The sequence below is a fragment of the Ciconia boyciana genome, chromosome 7 (genome assembly GCF_034638445.1).
Source record: "Ciconia boyciana chromosome 7, ASM3463844v1, whole genome shotgun sequence".
Classification (NCBI taxonomy): domain Eukaryota; kingdom Metazoa; phylum Chordata; class Aves; order Ciconiiformes; family Ciconiidae; genus Ciconia; species Ciconia boyciana.
The window spans coordinates 32,108,407-32,135,604 of NC_132940.1; the positions used below are offsets into that span (position 1 = coordinate 32,108,407).

Here is a 27,198-nt window from a genome sequence, read left to right on the forward strand (position 1 = left end):
AGATTTTGGAGGTCTGGGATTTTTGGAGGTCTGGGACTTCTCCTGGGGCTTTGGAAGTTTGGGATTTTGGAGGTCTGGGACTTCTCCTGGGGCTTTGGAAGTTTGGGATTTTGGAGGTCTGGGACTTCGGAGGTCCATGACTTCTGAGATTTTGGAGGTCTGGGATTTTTGGAGGTCTGGGACTTCTCCTGGGGCTTTGGAAGTTTGGGATTTTGGAGGTCTGGGATTTTTGGAGGTCTGGGACTTCTCCTGGGGCTTTGGAAGTTTGGGATTTTGGAGGTCTGGGACGTCTGGGGCTTTGGAGGTCCACGACTTCTGCTGGGATTTTGGAGGTCTGGGATGTTGAAGGTCTGGGACTTCTGCTGGGATTTTGGAGGTCTGGGCCTTCGGAGGTCCGTGATTTCTCCTGGGGGGTACCTGTAAGTTATTCTCCGTGCAGAAGGAGGCAAAGGCAGCCGGGCTGGGCCAGGCAGCACAGGCACCCCTCCCGCCGCCGCATCGCTCCGCAGCCTTCCCGGTTTTCCAGGGATGCGGGGAAAAAGGGGGGAAGCGGAGGAGGGGGGAGGCGCGGGGCCGGGGAAACCGAGCCTCCCCGTGCTGAGCCGAGCCGAGCCGAGCCGAGCCGCACGGGGAGGCGCCGGGCCCCGCGTCCCCGCCCCTCGCCGCCGCCGCCCGCCCGCCCGGCCGGCGCTGGGAGCGCGGCGCGGGGCTCCAAGATGGCTTTGGCCGGGCTGTGCGCCCTGCTCGCCGGCTGCTGCCTGGCGGCGGGCAGCGGCCCCGCCGAGGCAGCGGCGGAGGCGGCGGCCAAGGAGCTGGAGTGTAAGCTGAAGAGCATCACGGTGTCGGCGCTGCCCTTCCTGCGGGAGAACGACCTCAGCATCATGCACGGCCCCTCGGCCGCCGAGCCCAAGCTGCTCTTCTCCGTACGCAACGATTTCCCCGGCGAGATGGTGGTGGTGGATGACCTGGAGAACACGGAGCTGCCTTACTTCGTGCTGGGTGAGCCTCCGGGCGGGCCTGCGGGCAGCGCCGGTACGCGGCGGGTCCCCTCCCCTCCCGGCAGCGGGCCCCGAGCATCCCCGGCTGCGGGGCTCCTCCCTGCGGCACCGGCGTGCGGGTACCCTGCAGCATCTCGGCCCCGGCGCCGGTTCACGCCGCTGCAGCATCTCGGCCCCGGTGCCGGTTCACCCCGCTGCAGCATCTCGGCACCGGCTGCAGCACCGGGCTGGATGCCGTGGAGATGCTGCAGGCCTGGGGTGCTCGGTGCACCCCCGGGTTGTCATCCGCACGGCTTGTCTCCAGCTCAGTGCACGGCCACCCGTGGCTTGTGCTGGCAGGAGGCCCGCAGTCTGCTTCCAGCGTAGCTGGCTGGAGGTGACGGTTTCTGCTTTGTCTGCCCCCAAGCAGAGTCACTTTTCCTGCAGCCTGGTGGAAAAATACTCCGGTGCCTAGCATTTCCCATCCCGCCTGTGTGTGCTGTCTCCAGTACTCCCACCCCCAGGTTTTAGGCTTTGGCCTGCTCACGTCGTCCAGGTGGTTCCCACCCGCTCTAGCCAGGCCTCTGTGCTTCATCCACTGTGTGAGGCACATCTGCCCAAATCTGATGGGCTGCTTCAGTTTTCATCCACCAAAAAGCCAATCGTTTGCTCCTTTGTTTATGCTGGGATCAGAGAAAGGCCTCTGCCACTTGTGCGCAGGGACCTGCTTCCCTCCGTGCCACCTGGAACAAGTCGCTGAGATTTTTAATTTTTAGTGATATTAGTGCAGAATACGAGTTTCCTACCACCGCCTGCATGTAACCCCCTGCCCTGGGCAAATGCCACCATCACTTTCCTAGCAGCCCTGTGGGGGCTGTGCACACCTCCTGCAAGCCTTGTCCATCCGTCGCTGCTCCAGCAGCACCTTGGGTGCCCTGTGAAGTTTTTAAAATGCCACCCTTGTCTGGATGTTGTCCCAAAAAATGAGGCACCGGCGTGTTGCTTTGCGTGACGTTGCCCCTCTGTGCCACCCTTGTGTGTGGGCAGAGTGTAACGGTGGCTCCAACCCAGTTTTTCTCCCCAGTGCTTCATCACCTCCCTGGCACCCAGACCCTTCTGTGTGCAAAAAAACCCCCGGTCCTGCGTGCTGCGTGGGCTCGGAGCAGCACTCACCGCTGCATGGACATCCCCCTTCTCCCGTGAGAAAGGCAGAGGCAGGTGGGGGGCCGTTGATGCCGGGGGGGGGGGGGGGGGAGGTGCGGGGACACCCAGGGATGATTTGCTCAAGGCCAGGGGCCATGCGGGGAGGGGGCAGTGGGCTGTGCTGCCCCCCGGTCCAAGCCCTGTGCTGCGGGATGCTGCGGCGGAGGCCGGAGAGCGTTGCTGTGGCAACGGGGCGGCAGCGCAGCGGATGCAGGGGACGCGCAGGCATGGCCGCCAGCCCCGCGCCGCCTTGACGCCCCAAAGGCGACATGGGCGCTTGTCCCCTGCCCACCTCGGACCCGCTCCCATGGAGCCGGACCCCGATGGGCCCCAGGGCCTGGGATGCTGCCAATGGGGAGCATCTGGGCAGGGATGTGTGGTGCTGCTTGGGCGGGGGTCCCCAGACATGGCCCCTGGCTGGTACTGTGAGGATTTTCCCTGGGATTTTTCAAATCCACAAGGTGCCGAATGCTGAGCAGTGCAGGAAAGGACTCACCCGCCCTAACAGCCCGTGCGGCACCCAGGGCTTGCACTGGTGATGCCAGGCAGGGGTTTGCTTTCACCGCCTTCTGTTTATGGCCACCAGACAAATACGAGGACGGCTCGCCCCATGTCAGCACACCCTGATGTCCTGGTGGTGGCCGGGCTCTCCTGGGCATTGCTGCCGGGGACATCGGTCCCCCGAGAGCCTGTGGGTGCATGGGGCTGCACCAGCCCTCAGCATGCAGGGGTTTGGGTTGTGGAGACACAGAGGTGGTCCCAGTACAGGTCTCTCCCCTGCAGGATGCTGGGGGTGGGGGCTGGCCTGGCAGGACAGGGCACCTCACGGGCCCCCTGTTTGCCAGGGTTTTGGCTTGGTGACTCCTGGGAAATGCCATGTTACATCTCCCTCCCTCCCGTGAGAGAAAAGCTTGCTTTGAAGCTGGTGTGGCCATTCTGCCACGTGTGGGTATTATTATTGTTGTTGTTGTGCTGCTTTGCTATGTCTGGGTGGTGGTGATGGTGGTATTATTATTATTAGCCTGGGTACTGCCTTTGCATGGCAGAAACCCTGAAGTTCATAGAGGTCTTGCAAGACCCAGACTTAGTAACTCAGAGGCTGCATCCTCTGGAGCCAGAGAGCCCCCAGCTCAAGAAACCCATGGGGCAGAGAGCATCACTGCTGGTGCTGCACACTCGATGGGGACGTGGCCATGTTGGGTCGATGTGTGGAACTGGTATTGGCAGCTGTTTGTGTTTCCACAAGGCTTGTGCGTGGCTGGAGGGTGCAATTGAGCATCCTTCCCAGGAACCTGGCTTCATGCAGTGCTGATTGCACTGTCCCCAGCAAACCCGAGACCCATTAATTGTGCCCACCTTGTTGCATTTGGATGTACAATAGTGTGTCAAAGCAGTGGATAATCCCCACATCCACCTCTGTGCCTCTGAGCCAGGTCTGGTTCGGGGTGTCTCTACTTGGGAGAGAGCTGGGTGACTGCTCCTTCTCCTCTCGGTGGTTTTCAGATCCAGGGCCTGTGTACAGGGAAGGGGTTCCCGAAGGGAGGGGAGCTGCCCACTGGCTGGCAGGGGCTTGGACCAGACTCCAGGGTGCTGCCCCTGGGCTGGGGAGGGCCTGGGTGTGGGCTTTGAGCACTGCAAAGGGCAGGCGGTACTCCGTGGGTGGCACCTTGGCTCTGCCATTTGGGCTCTTGAGCAACTCACTCGGAGTTGCTCTGTGCCTCAGTTTCCCCACGAAGATGGCGGGAGCATCCGGGGAGATGGCTGGGGCAGGCTGGGGCGGCAGCAGGGGAAGGGGCAAGGGGAGCAGCCAGGAAAGGGTCAGGATTGGGGAGCCCAAATGTATCTGGGTGTCATTCCCCCTCCAGCCCTGGCTGTCCCTTCAAAACTCCTTAAATAATTCAAGTGCTTTCAAGCTTGGCTGGCGTTCATGGAGACCGGCATGCGTGGTTTCCCCTGCCTTGGTGGCACCTCCCTGCCGTGGTGGCCGAGCCGGGCATCCCACCAATGGGCACATGGGTCAAGGTTTTTCCACCAGCTAGAGATGTGCAGGGGTCTTTGGAGAGCCATGTATGTTGCTTGCTAAAAATAGGGTGCCAGGGGTGTGTGTTGAACTGGACACCCCAAAAATGGCTGTCACTCCCCACCCCTGACAAGATGCTCTGGTAACACAACCAACTTAATGATGAGCGTGGAGGTTGCGGGCATCCCCTCAGTGCTGGTGGGTTGTGCAGCAGGGACTTTGATGGACCCCCCCTGAGCCAAGCTCTGCCGGGGTTTGCCTGTGCCAGTAGGGATGATGGGGACCCAGGGACTGTCTGCCTGACCTCAGGGTCTGTGGGGGGTGGCGGGAAAGTCATGTGTGGGGACTGGCATCCATGCCCTTCATGCATTTGCTTCTCCCCATTGCAGGTAGCAGTGAGCTGTGGCTCAGCCAGGTGCTGGGGGCGATGCCCTTGCTTTGGCTTGCACTGATCTGCTGTCCTGCAACTTTAGCTTTATATTTATCTTTACCTGAGAGGGTGAGGCATTGCTTGCTGTCTGCTCTCCGTGCAACTTTTTTGGGTCTCACCTCCCGCCAGCCATCCAGATGCCAGAGACAGGTGTGTCGAGTGCATTGGTGCTCAGCCCTCCCAAATGTGGGGACCCCGTGGCTGCTCCCACGTTCCTCTGAAAGCAGAGGGATATTTTTTGGGATTACTACCCTTCGTTTATGGCGAGGGGAGACACTTGGGCAGGGCTTTCAGCTGCTTCGTAGCTCCCTTTGCTAATGAACGGAGCATGTTTTAATTGCGCTGGCTGCCTTCTTGTGCACGTGCTGCCTTGCTGCTCAGGAGCAGCTTGGCAGCACGTGGTCCCCATGTGCATCACCTTTCGTGCTCGTACCCATAAAAACCCACATGATTTATATGCATGTCCTCAAAGAGACCCTGACACCATCCCCCCCCTCCCCGTTTTGCTGTGAGGCTTTTTCCCACCTCCTGAATTTTTGGGAAGCCACCAGGGCATGGGAGCAGGGATAGGGCTGCTCGCTGGTGCGCGCCAGGCTGCCTGCATTTAAAAGCACCGAGTTTCATCCTGCTTTAAATCAAGGAAACCTCCATTTGAAATGGTCATCTTTCATCTCATTTTGTGTTTGTGGCGTTAGTTGTATTTTTTCCTGAAGGGAGGCTGAGTCTCACTGGTCAGTGGCCATTACAAAATGCTAATTAGCAGCTCAATATTCCCTGTCCGCTAACCTTCACACCCCCTTCTTCCTTGCTGCTTGGCTCGGCAGCATCCAGCCACATTTGATATGTCATTAACTGTATTCACACTCCTGCAGGCTGCTAATTTTTGTGGGCCCCATCCTTTGCAGGTTACAAACTGGCGAGCGGGGTATTTATTAGCATCATAGCTTCCCGCAGCCCCTTGGGCTTGGAGATTTGCAATGCAATTAAAAACTGCGCGAAAGACGGCATCTTTGACTCCTTCGCCCAAGAAATGCACTAGATACTTGAAAAGCGAAGTCTCGAAATGCAGTTTTGTGCATAAAATGGACTTGAGGAATGAGAAAGTGGAGCTAGTGGGTCAAACCCATGCTTTCTGGGTGCCAGATAATTCAAGATTTTGAAATACTGGATGGTTTCTCGTGTCCTGGTTTGTTTTTTTTTCCTGAGCATGGAGGAGCTGAAGGAGCTTTTTCTGCCTCCCTGGTTTCCAGCCCAGCTGCCGTGCCCTGAAAGGGGGGCAGCACAGCCCTTCGCCCCCTGACTTCCCCCGCTCCCCACTGCCCTCATGGGAGCCTTGGCAGCAAAGGATGGGAGAAGGTTCTTAACTTCAATGACTTTAATAGATTATCATAAACTCAGGCCTTAATACAAGCTGTCATGATTTCAAATTATCTTACTTTTAAATTAAATAGATTCCTTTTTAAATACAAAATCAATTCTAATTTTTTAGAGGGGTGAGATTTTTCAAAGGCACCAATGAGTTGGGCATATTTAACAGCTCTTGAATATCTCCCCAAAATATCTAATCAATTTTTTTTGTTAAATCTCTGCTAAGCTCTTGACTGTGCTGGTGGATGCTCTGGCCACATCGTCCCTGGGTTAATAATGGGGGATAGCACTGCGGGTCATGGGGATCCGAGACAGACTGCCGCAGGGATGCAGGCTGCCGCTAATCGGGGTGACAAGCCACCGGTGCACCTGCCTGCCCCAGCTCTCCTTCCAGGCTGCACGGGGAGGAGGCGAGATGTGACACCCGTCGGCTCTCATCCACGTCCTGTGCGTCTCCCAGCCGCTGTGGACTGCGGGAGGTGGTGTCCCCTCGCTGTCTGCCCTTGACCCCTGGCTCCTAAACAGCCTCAGAGGAGGGAAGCAGGAGCCAAGGGGCTGCAGGGTTGCGTTATCCCTTTTTTTTTTCCCCACTTCTACGTCAAGCGAGAAGAGCATCCTGATGGGTTTTGGTTGGCAGTTGCTTGGCCCCACTCCTCTCGCTTGGGTCTGGGCACCGGTTGTGGGTCTCAAAGCTGGTGGCACACAGGGCAGCTCTTTGGTCCCAGCTCTCTGCGGTGGGAAAGGGGGTCTTGGGGTGTTGCAGTGCTGGTCCCCACTCTACTTCATTTCCAAGGGAGGTGAGGGCACCCCAGTATCACTACTGGAGCCCCCCTTCCCCGTCACGCATCCCCATCCTGCGAGACCAGGGCACAGCAGAGGGCTGCAGTGGGGCTGGTCCCACCACGAGACCCACAGCATCGCTCTGGTGCGAACCTTGCACCTAGAAATAGGTGTAATGGCAAAATAATGGAGCAAATATTAAGAAATTCTGAAGTACCTAGAGAATAACCGAGTTAAATTATACCAGAGGAGCTCAATTGCCTTGCTTAGATTGATTGAATTACTAAATGAGCCTGACTAATGGAATGGAGTGGATATATTGGACTTTTACTCGAGATCCTGAAATAATTTCTCTAATAAGATTGTGAGCCATTAATTGAACTTGGCTTTGATCCTGGACACTGTCGCATGCACTGAAACCTGGCGGTATGATCTATGCTCCCGCGTGCCTGGCCGAGGGGGCGGCCGCCAGCACCTCCCTGCTGGGTGGCTTGGAGGGCAGCCAGGGGGTTCACCAGGGGGGTCCCAACCCACCCATGCCAGGACCTGCGGTGGGGAAGGGACCCTGAAACACCCCATCTCGGCAGCCCTCCTGCACCTTGGCAAAACCTGCCCTGGCAGTGGGATGCACTTAATTCCTTTCCGCTGCCAGCAGCTGATCACCTGGCCAGGGTCCTAACCCCACTTCCCACCGCCGTGGGGTGAATTTGAGATGGATGCTTTGGGGTTTACATCTCCTGCAAATCCAGGGGTACAACCTTCTTCCTGTGTGCTCCTGGAGTGGTTGGTGCTAGTGGTGGGACGTTGTCCGTAGCATCCAGAGCACTGCCGGCTGCCCAGTCTGTGGTGTGAGATGCTTCCCTCCCCATTGCTTTCCTCCCCCTTTTTTCTCCATTGGCCCAGCCCATCACTGAGACCTCAGTGCTGCTGCACCTCCTTCCCCCTCTGACGCTTTGGTGCTTGCTTTTCACACTGGAGGCATCCTCTTGGGTGCTGGCAGCAGAGGCCAGCATGCCCCAAAGGGTGCCACCAAGGCCTGGGGACTTGCAGAGCTTCCAGCAAAGTAGAGAGGGACCTGCTGAGGGGATGCATCCTGCCCTGGACCTGCCCTGGAGCACCTGGTGGGAGAGGACAGGCTCATCTAATAGGGTTTGGGCTGCAAACTGCAAGTGGGATCCCGCTCTGCCCTTGCTCTTGGCCATGCAATGTAAACCTGACCTCTCCACATCTCTTTTCCAGCTGAAGGATGGGCCAGAGTGAGTGAGGTGACCTGCTCAGAGCCACTGAAGCACTGAACGCACCCCCCATGCCTGGTCACACACTCTCCTCCAGGTGATGGAGCCCAGTACCAGCCTCAGCTACGAGCAGGGGCAGCCCTTAAAACCCAGCGGCCAGGGTGAAAAATGCTGCAGGAAAGTGGGCAGCACCCCGGGAGGAGCATGGGTTTCCCCATGGCCAAACGAGGGGTGACCAAGGCTCAGGAGGAAGGCACAGGGTGCACATCCCCATCCTTATGGACACCTTGCCCCCATGCTGTGCCCATCGCCGACCCACTCTCTTACTGGAATTGGAGGTTTCGGGGCTATGGTGGATGTAGACGGCCTCTTGTATATTTTTTCTTAACCAAGGAAAAAAAAAAAGTAAGAAATAGGGATTTCGTCTCTGGGAACCCGTTGCCACAGCAACCGTGCATCCAGCCGGCTCCAGTGGCAACGGGGCTGGGAGGGGATCTCGCTGACCCAGAAAGCAGTGGGGGGAGCGGGCCGTGGGGCCGCTTGGCGTTTCAGTGGTGGGTGTCAGGGTCTGGCAGCGCCCGGCAGGGCGGGCAGGGGACCGGTGCTCAGCCGAGCAGGCTGTGGGGCCCTGGCCTCCTGTTTTGGCTGGATGTGCAGAGCGATGCTCCCTGCTCCCTTTAATCGCTCCCAGACCGCATCCTGGCAGGGATGCTCAGGCTCGCTCCTGTTCCTGTGCCGAGACCTGTCCCAGTTTCAGGGGTCGGGCTGCCCACGCGGGCACTCCTTGAAGGCCCCCAGAGCTTTGCAGGCATGATTTACCCCCAGGAACTGGCTGTGGTCCACACGGTGGAGGGCACCCTTGGGCAGCCACACACCTCCCTGACGCCACTATCTCACCTCTGCCCTGCTCTCCCCATGCCGGCAGCATTTGCTTCTGGGCCACAGCCCATTTTCTACCTTTTTTTTTTTTTTAAAATGGTTGCTTAGCCAGCTAAATGGAGGCTCTGAAATCATCTCTCTTGGAGTCTCGCTGCTAAGCCGTCCTTCAAATTAAGGAATTTTTGCCTGGCGGGATTAAGGCAGTGTCTGGATGGTGACGGCTCTGTCATTTAAGACTGGCTGTCCTTTTACTTGCAAATTGCCAGGTTCTGGCTTCTCTGCCGCCAGCCTGGCTGTGGCCGGCGGCTCACCCCCAAGCAGCAGCACGCTGGAGGCTGCGGGATTTGTCTAGATAAGGGAAGATTTTTGTTTGCCAGGTTCTGGCCGCCCCGCTTTGGCTTAATGCTGAGAAAGCGCCCGGAGGAGAGCATCCTCCACTCCCACACGCTGCATTGGTATTTCTGATCCTGTTTTGCTGCCCTGCAGCCAAGGGATGCTTGGGATGGATGCTCTCTCTGCATCTCCAGTGCTGGGCTCTTTTGGGTCTGTTTTGGGATGTGGTCTAAGCTGACCCCATGCTTTGCTTTGCTGTGGGGCCTTGTTTGCCAGTGATGGGCATGGGCAGGGGTCTGAGCCTGTCCCCTCTGCTGTGTCCTGTCTGCAGAGCCTGAGATCTGCTGGGGAACAGGCAGGGGATTTTTTCACCGTTTATAATTGAAGGAGGGGTAAAGGGTCCTTGAGACACCCTCTCTCTGGTGGTGGCATGTTGGTCACAGAAGTTTGGGGTCCACGGCCCCGATGCAAGAGGAGACACGGTCCCTTTCCTGGCTGTCTCTGAGGCATTTCAGTAATTAGGATGACTAACGAGTGTAGCAGAGCAAGCAGCTATGGGGGATGCAGAGAGCTAGCTTTGCTCCTGTGGGGAGCTGATCCAGCTGAAAACTAACATGGTGAAGTAAAGAAGTTGGAGAAGGGTTGGAGAAGGCGGTAGAAGATGTTAAGGAGACCCTGCCCATGCCCTTGCATGGACACATTGCTTCTGCTTGGCCCAGCAAGGGCTGTGTTGCCTTGGGAGTGCTCCCCGAATTGGGTCCGCGGTCCAAGTGAAACCATTGCCTGGTTGCCAGAGTCCTTTGGGATGGAGGTCTGCCTGGTGGGCAGGGGATGGGCAGGGGAAACCGGGTACAGGCAGGACCTTGACCTTGGTTTTTGGGGGTGACACCTCCTGTTTCTCTCTCCTGCACTCCTATGGACCTCCCCTGCCAAAAAAACTGGCCACGATGTCACCGTCACAACACAGTGGCTGCCCAGGAAAGCAGATATTAGCAACCCCGAAATATCCCGGGGACAGGCTCTTGTGTGATGGGAGACAGTTACCATGGAAACCTCCTTCAAATAAAAAAAAAAAAAGAAAAAACCCTGAAATTTAAAGCAGCCCTTGTAGCTCAGAGGAACTGTAGACCTTATTATGGGTTTTGGCAACCCCCCTTTTTCTTTTATTTGTTCCAGCTAAAAGCTCCAGGAGACAAGGCAATTAATTTGAGCATCCCAAGGGGAGCGAGAGAGGGAGGGCACGGTGCTGGGAACCCACTGCCCGGGCTGGTGGGCTCCCAGTCCTCCCTGGTGCCGCTGCCCTGCGGCCAGCAAATGCCCTCCCGTAATGGGTTTTCTCCACCACGGATGAAGAAGCAGGGTGGTTTTTTAGAAGAGGTGGCTTAAAAAACCCCTTCCTAGGTCCGTAGGTGGAGTGTTGGGGGGGTGGCTTGGTGTGAATGAAAGGTTCAGGGTGCTGCAGGAGGAGTGAGGATGTGGGAAACGACTACGGGGCACAGCTCCAGCATGGGGATGGGCGGCTCAGCGCAGGTCAGGGTGATTTGTCTTTCTGTGTGTGGCATCAGGAGGTAGTGCCCTTTCTCCTGCCGAGAAGGGCAGCAGCACAGCATGGTGGCAGGGGGGCTTCTGCGGGGATTGGTCAAGCTGGCTGGCTTCGGCAGGGATGGGGAGATGCCTGGGAGAGGAGACATCGTGCTCCCAAATTTTCTTGCCAGGGTCAACTTTGCAGCTGTGGCTGCAGGATCCCAGGGGAAGTAATTCCGGCTCAGCGCAGACTTTAAATTGCTGCGGTGCTCTCAGCCCATCCGCTCCCCTAATGATGTCCCCAGTGTCCGCAGCCACTGGGAAATCTCCTGGAAATGTCAGGTTTGGACCGGAGAGCCTGCTGTGCCTCCCACCACCCCAGGCTGGCCTCCCACCATCCTGGGTGGCGGTCGTGCCGGTGCGGAGCAGTTTTCCCATCCCAGAGGTGCATCTCCCCAATGTTCCCTCTATTGCTCAGCCAGAAATAGCTGGGCTCTGGGTTTCACCACTTCAGGAGAGCTCTGGAGAGGAGCAGTGATGGGACTCGAGAGCCACTGTGCTGCCATGGAGCTGCTGGCTTTCTTGCTGGCAAAAGGGACAAGCCAGGGACTTTGTGTATGCAGACTTGACACATGTGGCCTGGGAATTTGGGGGGAATTACAAATGTCTCTGCTGGCCCGTGAGCCGGGAGCTGCAGGGGTCTCGTCCCAGCTCACACCAAGGTGCAGCTTTAGCTGCGCTGGGCTTTGTGTCCAAACATCTGCAAGCAAGACAGTGCCTAAAACATCCTTCCAGGGAAAAATCAAACCAGTTTTATTAGCTTTCCAGCAGGAGCTGCTCTCTTCCTGGGTGTGCCGTGCTCCCGGTGCGCTCAGACCTGGTCGGCAGGAGAAATAGTGCAGCCCCCTCAGTGGATAGTGGAAATGCCTGTGAGCTGGGGAGGGAAGTGCATTGCATGCATCGAGCCCACTTAGTCAACCTTGGACCTGGGCTGGCTTCCACAGCTTTTTATGACCATGTTTCCCCCTTTTCTTACTCGTTGAGTAAGGCACATCGCTGGTTAACAGCCAGAGGACTCAGCCTTAAGCCACTGGCCCCAAGCATCCCCTGCACTAATCCCACGCTGGCTGGCACAGACTGGGGTGAAGGGGCACTGTGGGCACTGGGGCTGGGAGCTGAATGAGGGATGCGGAGGTTCCCAGGATGGGCGTGGTGCATGTCTCCCCATGGGAGGGTGGTGGCACGGTCAGCCCGGGCTGGATCCAGCCACCTCCTTGTAATTAAAGCTCAGTTGCCAGGGAAGAAGGGCTTTCCATGTGCCGTGGGATGAAAGGCAGGATGCATGTGAAACACAGCCGTGCCAGCAGCAGGAAAGCATCGGGATGATGGAGGGAAGGCAGGAAAGGAAGGACCACGAGGTGGGAGGAGAGGCGCGATGGCAGGAGGTAGAAAATAACTGGAGGGACGACACGAAAGCCAAGGGGCGTTAGGAGCAGTGATGGAGGGTACTGGCAAAGCCACTCGTTGCAGGTGTGAGCTGCAGCATCCCTGGTGGCTTCTTGAAGCTGCCGTGCACGGAGCCCAGTAAAGCGCCCTTTGGAGCTAATCACTGCAGGAATTAATGGCTGATTTCACACTGGGTGGCAGTGTCTGTGCCCTGGGAATACCACTGCAGAGGCCATGGCTGTGTATTTGGCCAGTTTCTGGCCAAGGAAGGGAGGAGGTGGCAGGCTGGCCTGCTGAGCTCCAGTCTTGGCAACAGCCAGAGTCCACGGGGATAAAGCAAAGATGTGGCCGTAAATGTAGGAGTTTGCAGTTACCCAGTGCTCAGAGTCTGGCAGGGCTCTTTGCTCTCAAGATACCAAAAATGCAGCTCACTCCTAGCCTTGATTTAATTTTGTTTGCTTACAGAAATGCTGCTTATTTGCTAACATGGGATGCTGCTTCCCTTTGGCGCAGGAGGAGCAAGAGGCAGCAGCCCCTCACTCATAAACATCCCAGTCACAGGGGTGCTGCCCTGGCCCAGGTGACCCTCAGTGCTTTGCTGTGCCCCTTTTTTTCTGGCCATCCCAGATTTCAGCCCTAGACTAAGAAAATAAGTAGATTTTCCTCCTTTTTTTTTCATGTGAATGCGAGGGAACTTTCTGCCCGTGGTTATGACATTGGGGTTTCCTTTTCCTGCCAAGGGCGCAAGCCCTGCCTGCAAAGACAGGCAGGTAAATACAGGCAGGGCTGTACTGCTGTGTGATTGCATTAAAGCTGATGGGTGCTGAAACCGAAGAGCGGCGTTACATAATTTGGACTGCAATGCAGAAACGCTTGCTTAATTTTTAATTATCCAATTGCTGCACGTATGTAGCACTCAACCTGGGAAGCGGGGCTGGCCTTCAGGCATGTGTGAGGGGGCTTGGCTGGCAAAGATGATGGGAAAGCCTTCCCTCGTGTTCCCATCCTTCCCGGCAAGGCGGGAAGAAATGTGTCCCCGTGGCACCAGCATGCACGGCAGGAACAGGGCTGAGCCGCGGCGGCTGGGAGGGAAGCTCTGCAGCCACCCTGGGGACCGAGGGGTGTCCCATTGAGCAGTGGGAGAAGGAATGCAGGTCTGCAAAGGTCTTTGAAGTTTCTCTGGGTCACAGTGTTAGATAAATGGAAGACACTGTGGCTGCTTTGCATCCAGATTTCCCATAGCTGCTGGTAAAAGAGCCCCGAGTGCCTCCTGGTGTGGGTTTGTTGGTACGCGGGAGAAATGGTGAAGGAGCTGCCGTAGACCTCAGCTGTGAAGCACCGTTTCTTCCCCTCCCTATTCTCCCCCTCTTTCAAATCCCCACTCTGCACTTTCTGTCCTTCCTGCAAAGGCAGCCACCTCGGAGCAGCTTAGGCTTCAAAGTTCCCAAAATAACAAAGGTTAAAATAAATTAAAAAAAAAAAAAAAAAAGAGTTGCTGCAAGATCAAGTCAGTGCCCCACTTGCACCTGGGCTCGGAGCTTCAAAGTGGCTGCAAAGAGCCCCCTGTGGTGTCTGTGGTTGGGCTCAGGGTCCTGTCTTCATCTTCCTGAAGTCACGGGAAGTTTGGCAGTAGCCAGGATGAGACTGCGGGTAATTGCATCCATTGAAAGCAGCGGGGGGGTCCTGCTGCTTTTACTGACTGTGGGGGCAATCTGGAGAAGGTGTCTCATGGAGGAGAGGGTCGTGGTGGCTGCGGTGATGGGCAGGTCCATGCGGGTGAGATGGGTGTCCCCAGGGCTGTGTCCTGTACCTGCTGGTCCTGTCCCCTGGCCAGGCAGGTGGGCAAACAGCTCCTTGCAGCGAGGCTCCATGCTCAACACAGTGCTTTGTGCCTCTGCTGGCTCCGCTGATTTATATAGATCGTCAATATGACAATTATATACACCTGCAGATTTAATTACCTCCATTTTCGTCAGGCGGCGACAGATTTATGCCCCTATTCACTTCCTGTAAATCTGAAACAAGCTTGACTAGACCCAAAAGTCCTCCCATTGATCACCCCGCACTGACTGGTCTCTGGCCCTCTTGACAAGCTCTTCTTTCAAGAGTGATAAATTCAAGATGCACAGTCAACTTTTTCCGCTTCTACATCTTTCTTCCTTCTTTTTCTTTTTTTTCCCCTTCTCCTTGTTATCTTTCAAAGCCTCTCCACAAACGAATACGGAGCTTGAAATCGGGTAAGAGCTCCCAAGTACCGAAGAGTTTATGACATTAGGCTGCAGTTGGCAGTAGCCCATGCCTGCCTTCTCCATCCCAGTATGGGGCCACTGGTGGCGATTCATCCTGCCCCCAAGACCAGCATCGGTCCCTCCAGGGGAGGTGGGAGGAAGAGGAGGACCACCCTTTGGAAAACCTCTTCGCCCTGCTGTTTGCAGGAGAGCAGACAGGGTTATTTCAGTCCTGTTTCACCCCCTGGGAGGGCCACCTTATCTCTCCCATGCCCCAGAGGAGAGGCAGGTCCTGGCTCTCCCCCCAGGAGATGAGAAACGAGCAGCCATGCTAATTTCCTGTGCAGAGCATGAGAACGCCAAAATAATGTCTAATTTGCCCAACCTCTTGGCCTCAGCGCAATGAGCACTTAAACAAATTAGTCTGCAGGAGCAGTCTGAAGTTTACCCTTGAAGTGAAGTCCATGTCATCTCTGTAATGCATCCCTCGCCTCCCCTGCCTGTCCCACCACCGCTGCTGCTTGACCTCGCCTGTACGATATGCTCTGATGTCTTGCTAAGTGCCTGGCAGATGGGCTGGAGTGGCTGGCCATTACCTTCCCTGCCAGCCCACGATGAATATAAATAGCCCTTTGCCTCCCCGTGAAAATCGCTGGCTGGCTTGGAAAGCTGAAGGTAATCTTGGCAGGCATCTTGGGTCAGTAGGGTCTGACAGCATGGAGGGCTGGGGTTTGGAGGGGGGGGTTGCTGGCTGGGTGGCAAGAGGCTGTCTCAATGGGAGGCAGCTGCCTTGGGGTCTCCTTCCCCCAGCAAGGCAGTGCCTGGAGGAGCAGAGGGTCTCAGCCGCTCCTGAAGGGACATGTTGATGTGGGATGCATCCTCAAAGGGTGGCCTGGGCAGCAGCTAGCTGGCTTTGCAGCCACCCCCCATCCCCAAGACACGGGGCAGTGTCGGGGACAGTAGGTTTGTCAGCATCTCCAGCCATGGCAAGCAGCTGATACTTGGGGGAAAAAATGTAAAAAACACAATATGTATTGCATGGCCCTTTCCCTACTGCTGAGGTCTGTGCTGCAGGGATTTCTCAAGCTGGGATTTGCCTCTGGGCTGTCTGGCTCAATAGCCGCTGGTCTTCCCTGAATTCAGTTCCTTTCTCAGTGCTTTCTTACTTTATGGTGGATGAAACAGAGCCTTTTGTTAGTTTTTACACTCCTAATTCTTGCAAAGTGAGAAATAGTCAATAATCATTGCCTTTCCCACTGCTGCACTGGCTTCATGATTTTATAGGCTTTTATAGGCATGTCCCTGCTCAGTTATTTGTTTTCCTTGCTGAGGGGTCCTAACGCAGTTGGTTTCTTCTCTCCACAAAGCCGTTTGTGACATCTCATCTTCCTTGTACCCCTCTTCTGAAGCTTCCTAGCTCTGCCTCCTTCGTTATGAGATGGCTGACCTGAATACCACTTGCAGGATTCAAGATTGGCTTGCTTTCACCAAAGTTGAATTTCACCTGCCCACTTCCTTGCCCACTTTCCTCCAGCACTTCACAGCTTTAGCTTTGTGGAGACTAAATTTAGCGTTGGTGACCAACTTTGTCATTCGCCTCCTCTTCCAGAGCATTTCTGAACAGCTGAGGTCCTGACAAAGATCTCTGTGGGGCTTTTTGGTAACCTCCTTTCATTGTGAAAACTTACTTCTTATTCCTCCCCCTCCTGGTGGGCTTCAAGAGGACCTTTCCTCTTATCCCAACCCCACTTCGGTGCTTTGGGAAACTTTGAGGGTAGATTTTGACAAGGACTCTTTGAAACGAGTCCATCAAAATGGATCACCCTTATCTACTGGCTTACAGTGTTGAGCGACCCGTATATATCCACACATCTACCGGTTCCACTAACAAACTGTCCAGGGCAGAAGTAGGATTTACTGGTCTGTAATTTCCATAATGCACAAGAGCTTTTTTAAGAGATTGGGGTCTCCTCTGCCAAGTTTTGCTCCTCCAGTTGCTCACCCTTTCTGAGTGATAGCTGGTGTGTTGGTGGAGTTCAGCAGCTGCCCTCCTCCGCTGCTCATAGGTGAGCACCATCTGGGCTGACCGATTTGCTGGGAGGTGATTTAGCCAGGGCAGTCATTTTCCATGGCTGATTGGGAGCTTCTCCATCATTTGGGCTCTTTCCGTGGAGACCTGGGCTTCCTTCTGGAAGAGGTGATGTGATGGCATTGCAGGGTGGGATATCAACTAGAAATGTGGTCCTTTCTGGGATTTAAATATCAAACTTGCATCTCATAAGTTCTTGTCACCCATCCTCTTTATTTTGCTTTTGCTCACTGTCGTGGTGTGAAGCTTTGGGTTTTTTTTTTTTACATGACCATTTCTCCTGAGTGTTGGTCCAGGAGGTGGATTTGTCTCTCTTCCCACATCTCCTCTGTAGTTCACAGTTACGGCAGATGGGACCAAACTAACAGAACAGGAATGAAAATCAAACACCAGTGAATGTCCCAGCCTGCTCATTGCAGCCACATGCATTAGCCAAGTTTTCCCCAGTTTTTGGTCAAAATTGACAAATGCAGTGGAAAAATAACCTTGGAGGGGACGTCACACAGGTGCGGTTGGGCATGTCCTTGGGTCTGCAGGGAAGAGAAGGGCAATGGGGCACGTCGCGTTGTAAGGTCAGCAGCTGCAGAGCAAACCCGGTCGACTCAGACCCATTAATGATGAATCAGTGTCCTTCGTTCTGCAAACGGCCGCATGGCATAATGTCAGTCCCAGAGCGATGGAGGGTTTTGTTGTTAAAGAAAGGAACGAATTAGGGCCATGGCATATTCGGGACAAAAATCCCAGTTCAAGGCTAAAGCGTGGCTACAGCTTTGAAATGTAACTCCTTGATAACCTTCCCAAAAGCAAAGGCATCCTACGTTTCAAGGAGAAACCTGGTTAGCTGTCAGCCTTGCTACAACAGCTAATGGCTTCACGTGTACCAGCCCCACGTGCAGACGTCGTGGTGGGGTGATCTCTCTGATCTAGCCAGAGAGTGGCTCCAGGTACAGCGGGTGCCTTTTCCCTGAGCCTTTAAGTTCTCCCATGTCTATGGGTCTTTTGGAAATTTTGCCCAAGGTGCCCTGTCCCTTGAAGCAGGTTCCTAATAGATAAAGTGAGGTTTGTGCTTGCTGGTATGGAAAAGCTGGATTGTCTTGAAAAGGCAGAATGAACTACAGAATGAGCTGGTTTTCCTACCTCAGATTTGAGACAGGAAAAAAAATGCAAATAAAATATGGATAGTCAGTGATGAATGTGATTTTTTTAAACAGGCCCATAAAAACAGGAATATTATCCCATGAAAGATGTGTCACTAAAACCTCAGAAGTAAAAATGAGTTAAATATCATGATATGCGTTTTGACATCTGAATTGATAGGAATCAAGGCCTGAGGTCCTGATAGAGAGTGCGAGTGGCTCATGGTGGGAAGGTGTCCTGAGGTACTTCAGACATTGGAGACCCTTGGAGGAATGCAAGGCCAGGGCTTGCTTTAGCTGAGTTAGAGCCCTTTAAAGGATGTGCGAGGTTTAGACACGGAGCAAAAGCCTTAGCTAATGGGGAACTTAAATAAAAACACAGTCAGGTTCTGGATGGAAAATAAGCCAGGTTTAAATGTTAATGAGGAAATATAAGTCCAAGTCAAAATCTGTGCTCTGCTGTATGAAATGAGTCTGCAGAGACTGGCATTATGGCAGAGTTCATTTGACTAATCAGAGGCGTCTATTAGTGCAAAACACTTCCAAATGGAAAGGAAAATTGTTTTGCCGTTTTTTTTTCCATCAAAATGCTGGTGTGCGTTTTTAAGGAGAGTTGCTCTCTTTGTGTGCCACGATGCCAGGTCTTGGCGGGGGGACAAGGATGTGGGAATGAGTCCATGTTGGCATTGGGCTCGGGGGCCACGGTTTCAATGTTGCACCAGCTCGGGTGCAGAATTGCACTGCAATGGAGGTGTTGCCTCCCCAAATTGGGAGATGCAGAGGTGTTGCCTCCAGAAGGACTGGGACAGCTTAGGATGGCTGTCCCTAGGGAAATGAGGTTATTTGGGATGATCAATAATGAAGCAGATATAAATCCTCCCACCTCCAGCAACTTCATCTGGACTTTTGTCCTCTCCTCAGTTTGCTCCTCTACAACCTTTCCTTCCTCCCTCCCTCCCCTTGCAGATGGTCTGGGAGGGGAGCAGCCACAGCCATTATGTTGAAAGCATCAGCTGGGGTCTTTGGAGGCTGCTGCTCCTGTAGATATGAAGGACCTGGGCCACGTTTGATACCAGGTGAATGCAGCACAGCCTAATTAGTGGTCTCCTACTGTTATTAACCCCTGACTCAGGCAGGCTATTTTTTAACAGAGGTGCAAGAAGTTAATACTAGTGCTAATGGCTTCATATCCAAGGCCTTAATGAAAGCCATGCAGGGACCAGGACTATCATCAATATCTTTCAAACTTTGAACTTGAAATTATCCTCTCTCCCTGCCTTTTTTATTTGGCTTTCTGCCCACTTTCCCACCTCCTCTGGGGTCTCCTGGCCCCGTGGTATGACCTGGCCATCAGGGTTGGCACCTGCCAGCATCCAGATAAATAGCCCCAGTTGGCTACATGGGTCACTGTAGCATCTCCAACCAAGTGACAGGATGTCTGCTTGGAGAGCAAGACAAAGATAAAAGTGGAATGCATTGGACTGGGAGAAGAGAGAGCAAAGAGATGCTGTGTTAGGGAGGAAGCTTGGTTTTGGTCTTGGTCTTCGTCTTGTCTTGGTCTTGGTCTTGCTTGAACCAAACTCCAGGAAAACTTCATGGGCAGAGGAAAGCATTTGTATGTATAATTTTTTCAAGTAGAAATGGAGTTGGATAGGGGCAGCTGGCATGTTGCTAAGACCCTCGAGGAGAGGAGGAGGAGGAGACCCAAGGATGAAGCTCACTCATCCAGGCGCTGCCTCAAGAGCCTTTGCCCAGGGCAGGAGCAGAGATGGTGGAGCAGCCTTGTTCTGCGGTGTGATGGAAGGGTCATAGCCTGCCGGTTTGGGGTGATGGCAGTTGATTTTTGGGGTGTTTTCCTCTGTTTCTAGCACTTCTGACTTGTGTGCAATGCAGCCGCAGGGTCGTGTCGTGATGTCTGGTGGGAGAGGATAATGCGCTCAGGCTCTGTGTCTGGATTGTGCTCTTTTGAAACAAGAATCCATTTTTTTATTGAAATACATTTTTCTTTTTAAAAATAAGCCTGTTTAAATAAATTTGAAATTATGACAACCTATTTTAAGGCTTAAATTTACTATAATCTATTAATCATTTAAATAACTTCCATCAAGGAGTCCTCCTCAAATATTAATGAGCTGAAGGGTGCTGCTTTTTCAATGATATGTCAGATCAGGGGGAAAACATCTTTAACTCTAGCTTTCTAAATGTCACAATGTCATATACTTAGTATCTATTATTTTCACTCTTTACAATGGAGCAAATGCTGGTATTTACATTTTTCCAAATGTCAGTACATTGAGTTCCTGTTGTGCATAAAAACTCTTGCCTTAATTACTCCTAATTTCACGTTAGCAGGCAGGTGCGAGGAGAATATTTTCTTCCATTTGAGTGAGTTCATTTGAAGTTGAGAAGCCGTGGGGAGTTGGGGAAGCAGGAAAGCTTGTTTTCCCCTTTCAGCCCATGAATAAAGACCAGGTGGGAAAGGAGGAGATATGCTTTTTCAAACCCTCCCGGCTCCCAGGACAGGCTTTTCAAAGGGGATCTGTATGCCTAAACATGCAGCTCAGAGGTTAGAGGGAATTTCAAAAGTGCTTCTGGCTTCCTAGATGCTTTAACTCCTCTCCGTTTTGCTTCCCAGTGGCATCGAGGAGAGCTCAGCATCTCTCTGCTTGGGACACTCGAAGTGCACTGATTACCACCAGAAATATGGCCCGTGCTGAGCAGAAACAATCTACCAATTCGCTCGCTGCAGCTAATGTTTCTTTTGATTAATCAAATCAGTTTGGGAGGATGAACCAGGTTCCTGATGCAGAATTCCGCCCCCCCCCCGGTAGCTAGCTCACTTAAGGCAGCCTAATGAAATTAATTAACAGTAAATTTAAAATGTTGTTTTTCGGCACTGTAATTGAATTCCAGTTTTCATTTGAAGGCAGCATGAAACAAGCAAAATAAAGATGACAATTTGCAAAGCGAGAAGGGCTCTTTCCCATTGCCATCAAAACTCGCAGCTACAAATGGGATGGAGTGGACGGGTCCGGCTGGACCGTTCCCACAGGCCAGTGACAGGAGGGAAAGCTGAATCTCACTAGGAAGCTCATCATGTTTTTAATGGTCAGTCCAACAAATGCAATTGAAGCTTGTATTTTCAGGAAAAATAACTAATGTGCAAATGGCAGGCTCGAGATGATGTCTGAGATCAAGGTGATTTGAGATGGTGATAAAGGTGATCTGGTCTGAGATGGACGTGGTGGTTAAAACAGTGCCCATCTGTCCTAGGGATGTGCTGGTGTCACCCCCACCTTTTGTTAAGCCCCAGCCACGGGATGTCCCTGAAATTTTGGAGTCAGCCGGGTGAATTTGGTTTGATTCGGCATTTAGCGTCCTGCAGCACGTGTCGTGTGCCCATCCTCAGCTGCTCCTCCTGCTCGGGTGTCCTCTGATGCCGTTGCTCCTTAGCCCAGCTCTGTCCATCTGTCCCAGTGCCCCCAAACCCTGAAGTTAAAGGTACTTGAGGAAAGTCAGGGTGTTTGGGCAGAAGGTGTGGGTACATTTGCAGATCTCGGGGCTGTGTCCTGTGTGGGAAGCTGCAAAAGGTGGTTGAAGACTGAAAACCACTGAATGCACCTCAATCAGAGCCAGAACTGCAGGTGTGATCGCAGCCATGTGCTCGTTTCTCCATTCACGAAGTACAGGGAAATATCTTCCGTTTGCAAGAATTTAGTGCCATGATCCCAAAGATCCCATTAGTGCCGCTGAGAAGATGTCCTATATTCTCCACTCCCCACAGCTGAAGCTGTGTTTAACATGAAGCATGTGGGTGAAACCTGGCTGAATTAGGGCTGGAAGGATGCTGCCAGGTTCCCTGGCTCTGGCCCCGAGATGCTGCCAGCAAGTGCTCTGTCCCTGCACCACATCTGGATTTTTGGAGGGGCCCACATCTGGATTTTACCCAGAAATATGATCATACTCCACTTTAACCCTTCAGATTGTGGGTCCTGTACGGGCAGCCATGGTGCTGGCAGGAGGTGACCAGAGGGAGCCTGCTGTTTGTGTCCCTTGGTCCCTCCAGCATCTGAGACCAGCATTTTTTGGGAAGAGGTGAATATCATCCATCACCCCTCTCCTCTGCCACATTTCCATGTGACCAGCTTTGCTTTTGCAGAGATCTCGGGCAACACGGATGACATCCCGCTGGTGCGCTGGCGGCAGCAGTGGCTGGAGAATGGCACGTTGCTCTTCCACATCCACCACCAAGACGGGGCCCCCAATCTGCCCGGCTTCGACCCCACAGATGAGCCCCAGACCGAGTCGGCGGAGGAGGAACTGAGGATCCTCCACATTTCTGTCATGGTATGTGATGGGAAGGCAGCCCCCGTTTAGGTGTTCAGAAACCTCTAGAAAATATAGGGGCTTTTGAAAAGCCGTATATTTCCCCATCTGGCTCCAGCTGTCCTAGGATGGGGAGCTGAGCCCACCTTTGGGAGCTGGTTAAGATGCCCTGGGCACCTCTCTGAATGATGCTGCATGCAGGGTGCTTTAATATCGGGCTGCTTTAAACCTCTCCCTTAGTTTGCATCGCTTTGCAAATATGTTTGCAGGGGTGCCTTTATCCTCAGGGGGTGCTGGGCTTTGAAAGTCTCAACCACCTTAACCCGGGGTTAATTCACATTGACTTTGTTGGGAGACCTTTGCCCAGTGGTTGGTGCCCGGTGCCCGCTGCTCTGGCACGTGACGGGTGTCACAGTGCCATCGGGCACTGTCACCACCAGTTTTATCAGGATGGCAGCCCCATGGCTGCGGTTTCACGGTGTGCAGTAAGCAAGAGCATCCCATGCGTGGAGGCTGCACATCTCTCCTCCTCCCTGCAGAAACATGGGGACAAGGTTTTGATGGCAGAGAAAGGAGGGTGAGACAGAGATCTGTGTGTTGGAGGTGGATGTGTGGTTTGTTGGGGTTTTTTTTCTTATGTTTGAAAAAATCTGAAGAATCTGACAATTTTTGTGCCACTGGAAGATAATTAGCCAGAGACAATGTGCTGCCGAGGCTGCAAACAGGCTGTTTAATGGTGCCTACCGTAATGAGAGCGTCAATAGCTCTTCCAGATTGCAGCCCCAGGCCAGTTTTCTCCTCCATCATTTCTGCTTGATTAGTCTCAAGGAAAAAAAATAATCACTGGCAAAACCACCCCCAAAAAACATTTCGGACCATTTCCTTTTTTTTATTGTCTGTTCCCAGCTGCTCCCGAGAGGGTCCATCACCTCGGGAGAGGCTGGCCCCACTCTGCCACCGTGGTTGTGGTTTTCATGGGCACCGCTGAATGCCAAGATGGAGACAGGAGTGCCCCAATCAAGGCTTATTATCGCGCTGATGAAAAAGATGTCTGCAACTCATTGCTCTCGTACCAAAATGTGTAAATACAGATTGAATCCTCCCTCTCCCCCTTTTTCCCCATCACTCTCAGCTCCTCTCCAGCGGCATCTTTACGCCCTGACAAACAGAGGTTGGCTTTTGTGCCAAGAGTCAGGATCACGTGGAGTTTTCAAGGCTGATTTTCTTTCTTTCCCATGTGGTTGCCAAGAGAAGAAGTGTGAGCGAGGGGCTGTATCCATCGTGACAGTGGTCCGCACGTGGACCATGCGAGAAGCACTCCCGTGCCTGCCCAGCACAGGGCTCCTCTGGCAGCCGTTGTATGAGTGCTGGGTGTGGGGGGATGAAGGCAGAACGGGATTTCTGTGCTCCTGTGGAGAGGAACTGGGGGTCTGAGGTGGTGCGCTGACCCCCTCCAGCTAGCACAGGGTGGAGGAGACTTAGTGCTGGTTTTCTTCCTCCCTTCAGAGCCTCTTGAAATCTCAAGTGGCCACAGGCTGCTTTTCCGCAGGGATAGTTTGAGCTCTCAGACTATCAGGGCAGCAGAAATGCGGTTTCAATTAAATAACAGGTCTTTTTTGAGAACCCACAGCCGCAGTCCTAAACAAATGGGTATCCACCTGACTTGAGCTCCAGCTTGGTTTCCCTTGTTTACCAGCACAGGTGTATGGCAGAGCTCTCTGGTGTTTGGGGCATATAATGTGCAGCAGGGCAGCAAAGGAAAGCCAGGAACACCCTGGTATTACTCCCATCTGCTTGTCACCCCATCTGCAGGTGGACCCTTCCTCGGGGTGATGGAGACCTGTGACGTGGGACGCCATCTCCCCAGGTGGGGATGGGGATAGCCCCCACTTATTTATGGATCAGAGGAACTAAAGGGATTTGAACACGATAGAGAATTGGGCCCTGACTTTACCACTAAAAAACTCAGGATGAGCATGGCCAGACAGGAATCCAGCACCAGTTTTCAGCCCCAGCAAGAGATTTCCCATCCTCCCGGCTGCAGCCTCCTGGCCGGACAGATGCCATGTACCAGCCAGCCCCACCTCCGTCACTGGACTGCTTGTCTCCTTAATCACTGGAGTTTGTTTGGTTTTTCTTTCTTTTTTTTTAAAGAAAGTTTGGAAGGAGGGCTAGGAGGGTGCATCGCAGCTCCATTATCCTGGGAATGAAAGAGGGTTAAACCGCAATGGCCATTAGAGCTCCTTTTCCAGCTCCTCTCCTGCTTCTCATTCAGTAATTCCCTTAATGTTTTGTCCTAATGGAGCAGATTATTACTATTATTTTATTTTATGGAGATCACCTATTGCATAGAAAAGAGGAGGGGGATCGGAGCCACAGATGGAGGCTCCGCATGCTCTTTATTATTATTATTATTCTTGGCAGGCTGCGCGTAAAGGGCCAGCTTGGGCTTTCATCTCACTGCTTCTATCTGTGTGCAGTGACAATGTCTCTGCAGGACCATGACCTGGGGGACGGTGGCGAGGTGGCAGGGCCGGGTGCAGTTTCGGGGTCCGTCCCCGCAGGGCAGGAGCTTTTTCAGTGTCTTCACCCAGGCGTTCCCCAAACAACGCGTCAGTCATCTGGCTGTCTCAAGCCTTGATCTCCTTTAATCTGTGCTGCAGTTTCTGCAGGATACCCTGGGAAAATCTCCCAAGATTGAGAGTGACAGCACTGAAACCGGTTGGAAATGGGTCAGAAAAAGTTGCCTGTAGGAGAGTTTGCCTGGAATAAATATGATCTCTGCTTTCAAAGACGTGTTGCGGGAGAGTGAAACAAAACATGCTCTGCTTTAAATGCTGCTTTTTCATGCCTCGTTGGTGACTTCAAAGCCGGTCCAGCTCAAGGCAGGCTTCAGCCAGGAGCGCTTGGCCAGCACCGGGCGCTTCCTGTGCCAGCACCCTCTTATCGGTGCAACCGGGCTCCTCTTGCCATTGCCTTCACTTTGGCCACCCCAGAGCATCCCTGGTGCATTTGCATCCCTGGGGGGTGGCTGATGCTGGACCCCACCTGAGCCCTGCTTGTGTTTGCCTGCAGGGAGGGATGATCGCCCTGCTGCTCTCCATCCTCTGCCTGGTGATGATCCTCTACACCCGGCGGCGGTGGTGCAAGCGGCGCCGCGTGCCGCAGCCCCAGAAGAGTGCCAGCGCCGAGGCAGCCAACGAGATCCACTACATCCCCTCGGTGCTGATCGGGGGCCATGGGCGGGAGAGCCTGCGCAACGCCCGCGTGCAGGGCCACAACTCCAGTGGGACACTCAGCATCCGCGAGACCCCAATCCTGGACGGCTACGAGTACGACATCACTGACCTGCGGCACCATCTGCAGCGCGAGTGCATGAACGGTGGGGAGGACTTCGCCAGCCAGGTCACCCGCACCCTGGACTCGCTGCAGGGCTGCAATGAGAAGGCCAGCATGGACCTCACACCAGGTGGGGATGGGACAGGAGGGGCATGGGCTGAGCTGAGTCCTTTCCAACTCATCTTCTCTCCGTCATTCCATACATGTGTTTTCCCTTGAGCATTTTCCCCGTTTCTCTGGGTTTTCTTTGTGTATGAGATGCTGGTGGCATTCTGAAGGTGTTTCCATTGCTGGGAGCCCTTGCAACCGGTTGAGAGCAGTCCCTGCTGAGTGGGACATGGTGGGGACAATGGAGGGTGGAGCTTTGAGGGGAAGGGCTGTGGTTCCCATGGCCTGATGGAGAACCAGAATGGTGTCCCCTCAGAGCTACCCCATGGTGACCCCCAAAATTCCCAGGATTTCTAGTGTCTTCTTCAGCTGACGTTTTTAGTGGCAAAATTATACTTGCCATCAGTATGATTCAGAGTTAATGCTGTCTTCTGATCACCAGCAGGGATTCTTTGAGGCTTGTAACACACTTGCTCGTTGGCCATATTACCAGCTGAGCCACCCAACTGGAGCCTTCTCAACTGAGACATGGTTTGGGAAGACCATGGTGTGGTTCCTAAAGCTCTCCACGGGTTTTCTTTACAGACCTGAGTATGCAGAAGTGCCCCTAGAGGCTGAATGTTAAATCTCAGCTTTTGGCTAGCTTGGTGCACATGCCAGTCCCCTTCAGGCTTTGAGGAGCTCGTGAGGGTGCATTGGGGGCAGCTTGGCCCATTGGCCATGACACCCTGGTTATGTCAAGCAGATGCTGGAGATGGATCCAAGGAAAACTCTCTCTTTCTCACCTCCCTCCTTTTTTTAAATCTTTATCCCTGAAAGATTTTGCTTTCAATTCTTCCTGCTCAGGGAGCGATAATGCCAAGCTGTCCCTGATGAACAAGTACAAGGACAACATCATCGCCACCAGCCCCGTGGACTCGAACCACCAGCAGGCCACACTGCTGTCCCACACCTCCAGCAGCCAGCGCAAGCGCATCAACAACAAGGCACGAGGTAGGGGGGTCCCCGGGGTGAATGGGGTGCTCTGGGCTTCCACCCACCCATGCTCCAGCCACTCACCCTCTCCTGGGATGGAGAAATAGGGCCAGCGTTGGGTAAGAGCATGGAAATGAGGGTTTGGGTGGGGGGAAGCAGAAAAAGTGGTGTCTGCAAGGATGCAAATGGTGTTGGGTTGGTTGGTTGCAAAGATGCAGAGGGTGTTGGCCATGGTAAATATTTTATGATACTGGCATGGCCATGGGGAAAAGTTGCAAGGTAATGGGAGCCGTGGCAGGGGGCATGGCTGTGTGTAGTGGGAAGGGGAGAAGATGCTGTCCCCACTGCACCTGGTAGACAGGGCTCCTGGTCTTCAAGGCAAGGCTTGCCCTGAAGGGGTGATGTAGGATGTGGCTGCTTGGGGTGGCGTGGTGCTGGCCCCGCCGTGACCACACTCAGTGTCCCCTGCAGCCGGCTCAGCGTTTCTCAACCCCGAGGGGGACTCGGGGACGGAGGCGGACACCGATCCCCAGCTGACCTTCTACACGGACCCCTCGCGGAGCCGGAGGCGCAGCCGAGGTGGGTGTGGGCACGGAGGTGGGCAGCGAGCTGTGGCCCCTCTTGCCTTGTTTGCCGTCACCTCTCTGGATTTGGAGACTTTCCATAGGCAAAAGATGGAAACCCAGGCACGATCTGGGCTGCCATGGGCAGCTGCCACTCCCTGCTCCCACAGCGGGCTGCCGCTGCTCTCCGGTGGAGTTTCTCAGCAGAGGATGAAATATATTCTGATTTTTGCTGGAGG

At 53.9% G+C, this 27,198-nt stretch overlaps 1 protein-coding gene across 1 annotated transcript in view; it reads left to right on the top strand.

Annotated features, from left to right (window-relative positions):
* Positions 1-716: 716 nt before the first annotated feature.
* Positions 717-27,198, top strand: part of ASTN1 (astrotactin 1) — a 47,974-nt gene continuing 21,492 nt past the window's right edge. Inside the window, exons 1-5 of the mRNA XM_072867147.1 lie at positions 717-999; positions 21,808-21,995; positions 25,050-25,443; positions 26,268-26,414; positions 26,868-26,975. Of these exons, the coding sequence (XP_072723248.1) occupies positions 717-999; positions 21,808-21,995; positions 25,050-25,443; positions 26,268-26,414; positions 26,868-26,975 (1,120 nt within the window). The remainder of the gene's footprint in view (positions 1,000-21,807; positions 21,996-25,049; positions 25,444-26,267; positions 26,415-26,867; positions 26,976-27,198) is intronic.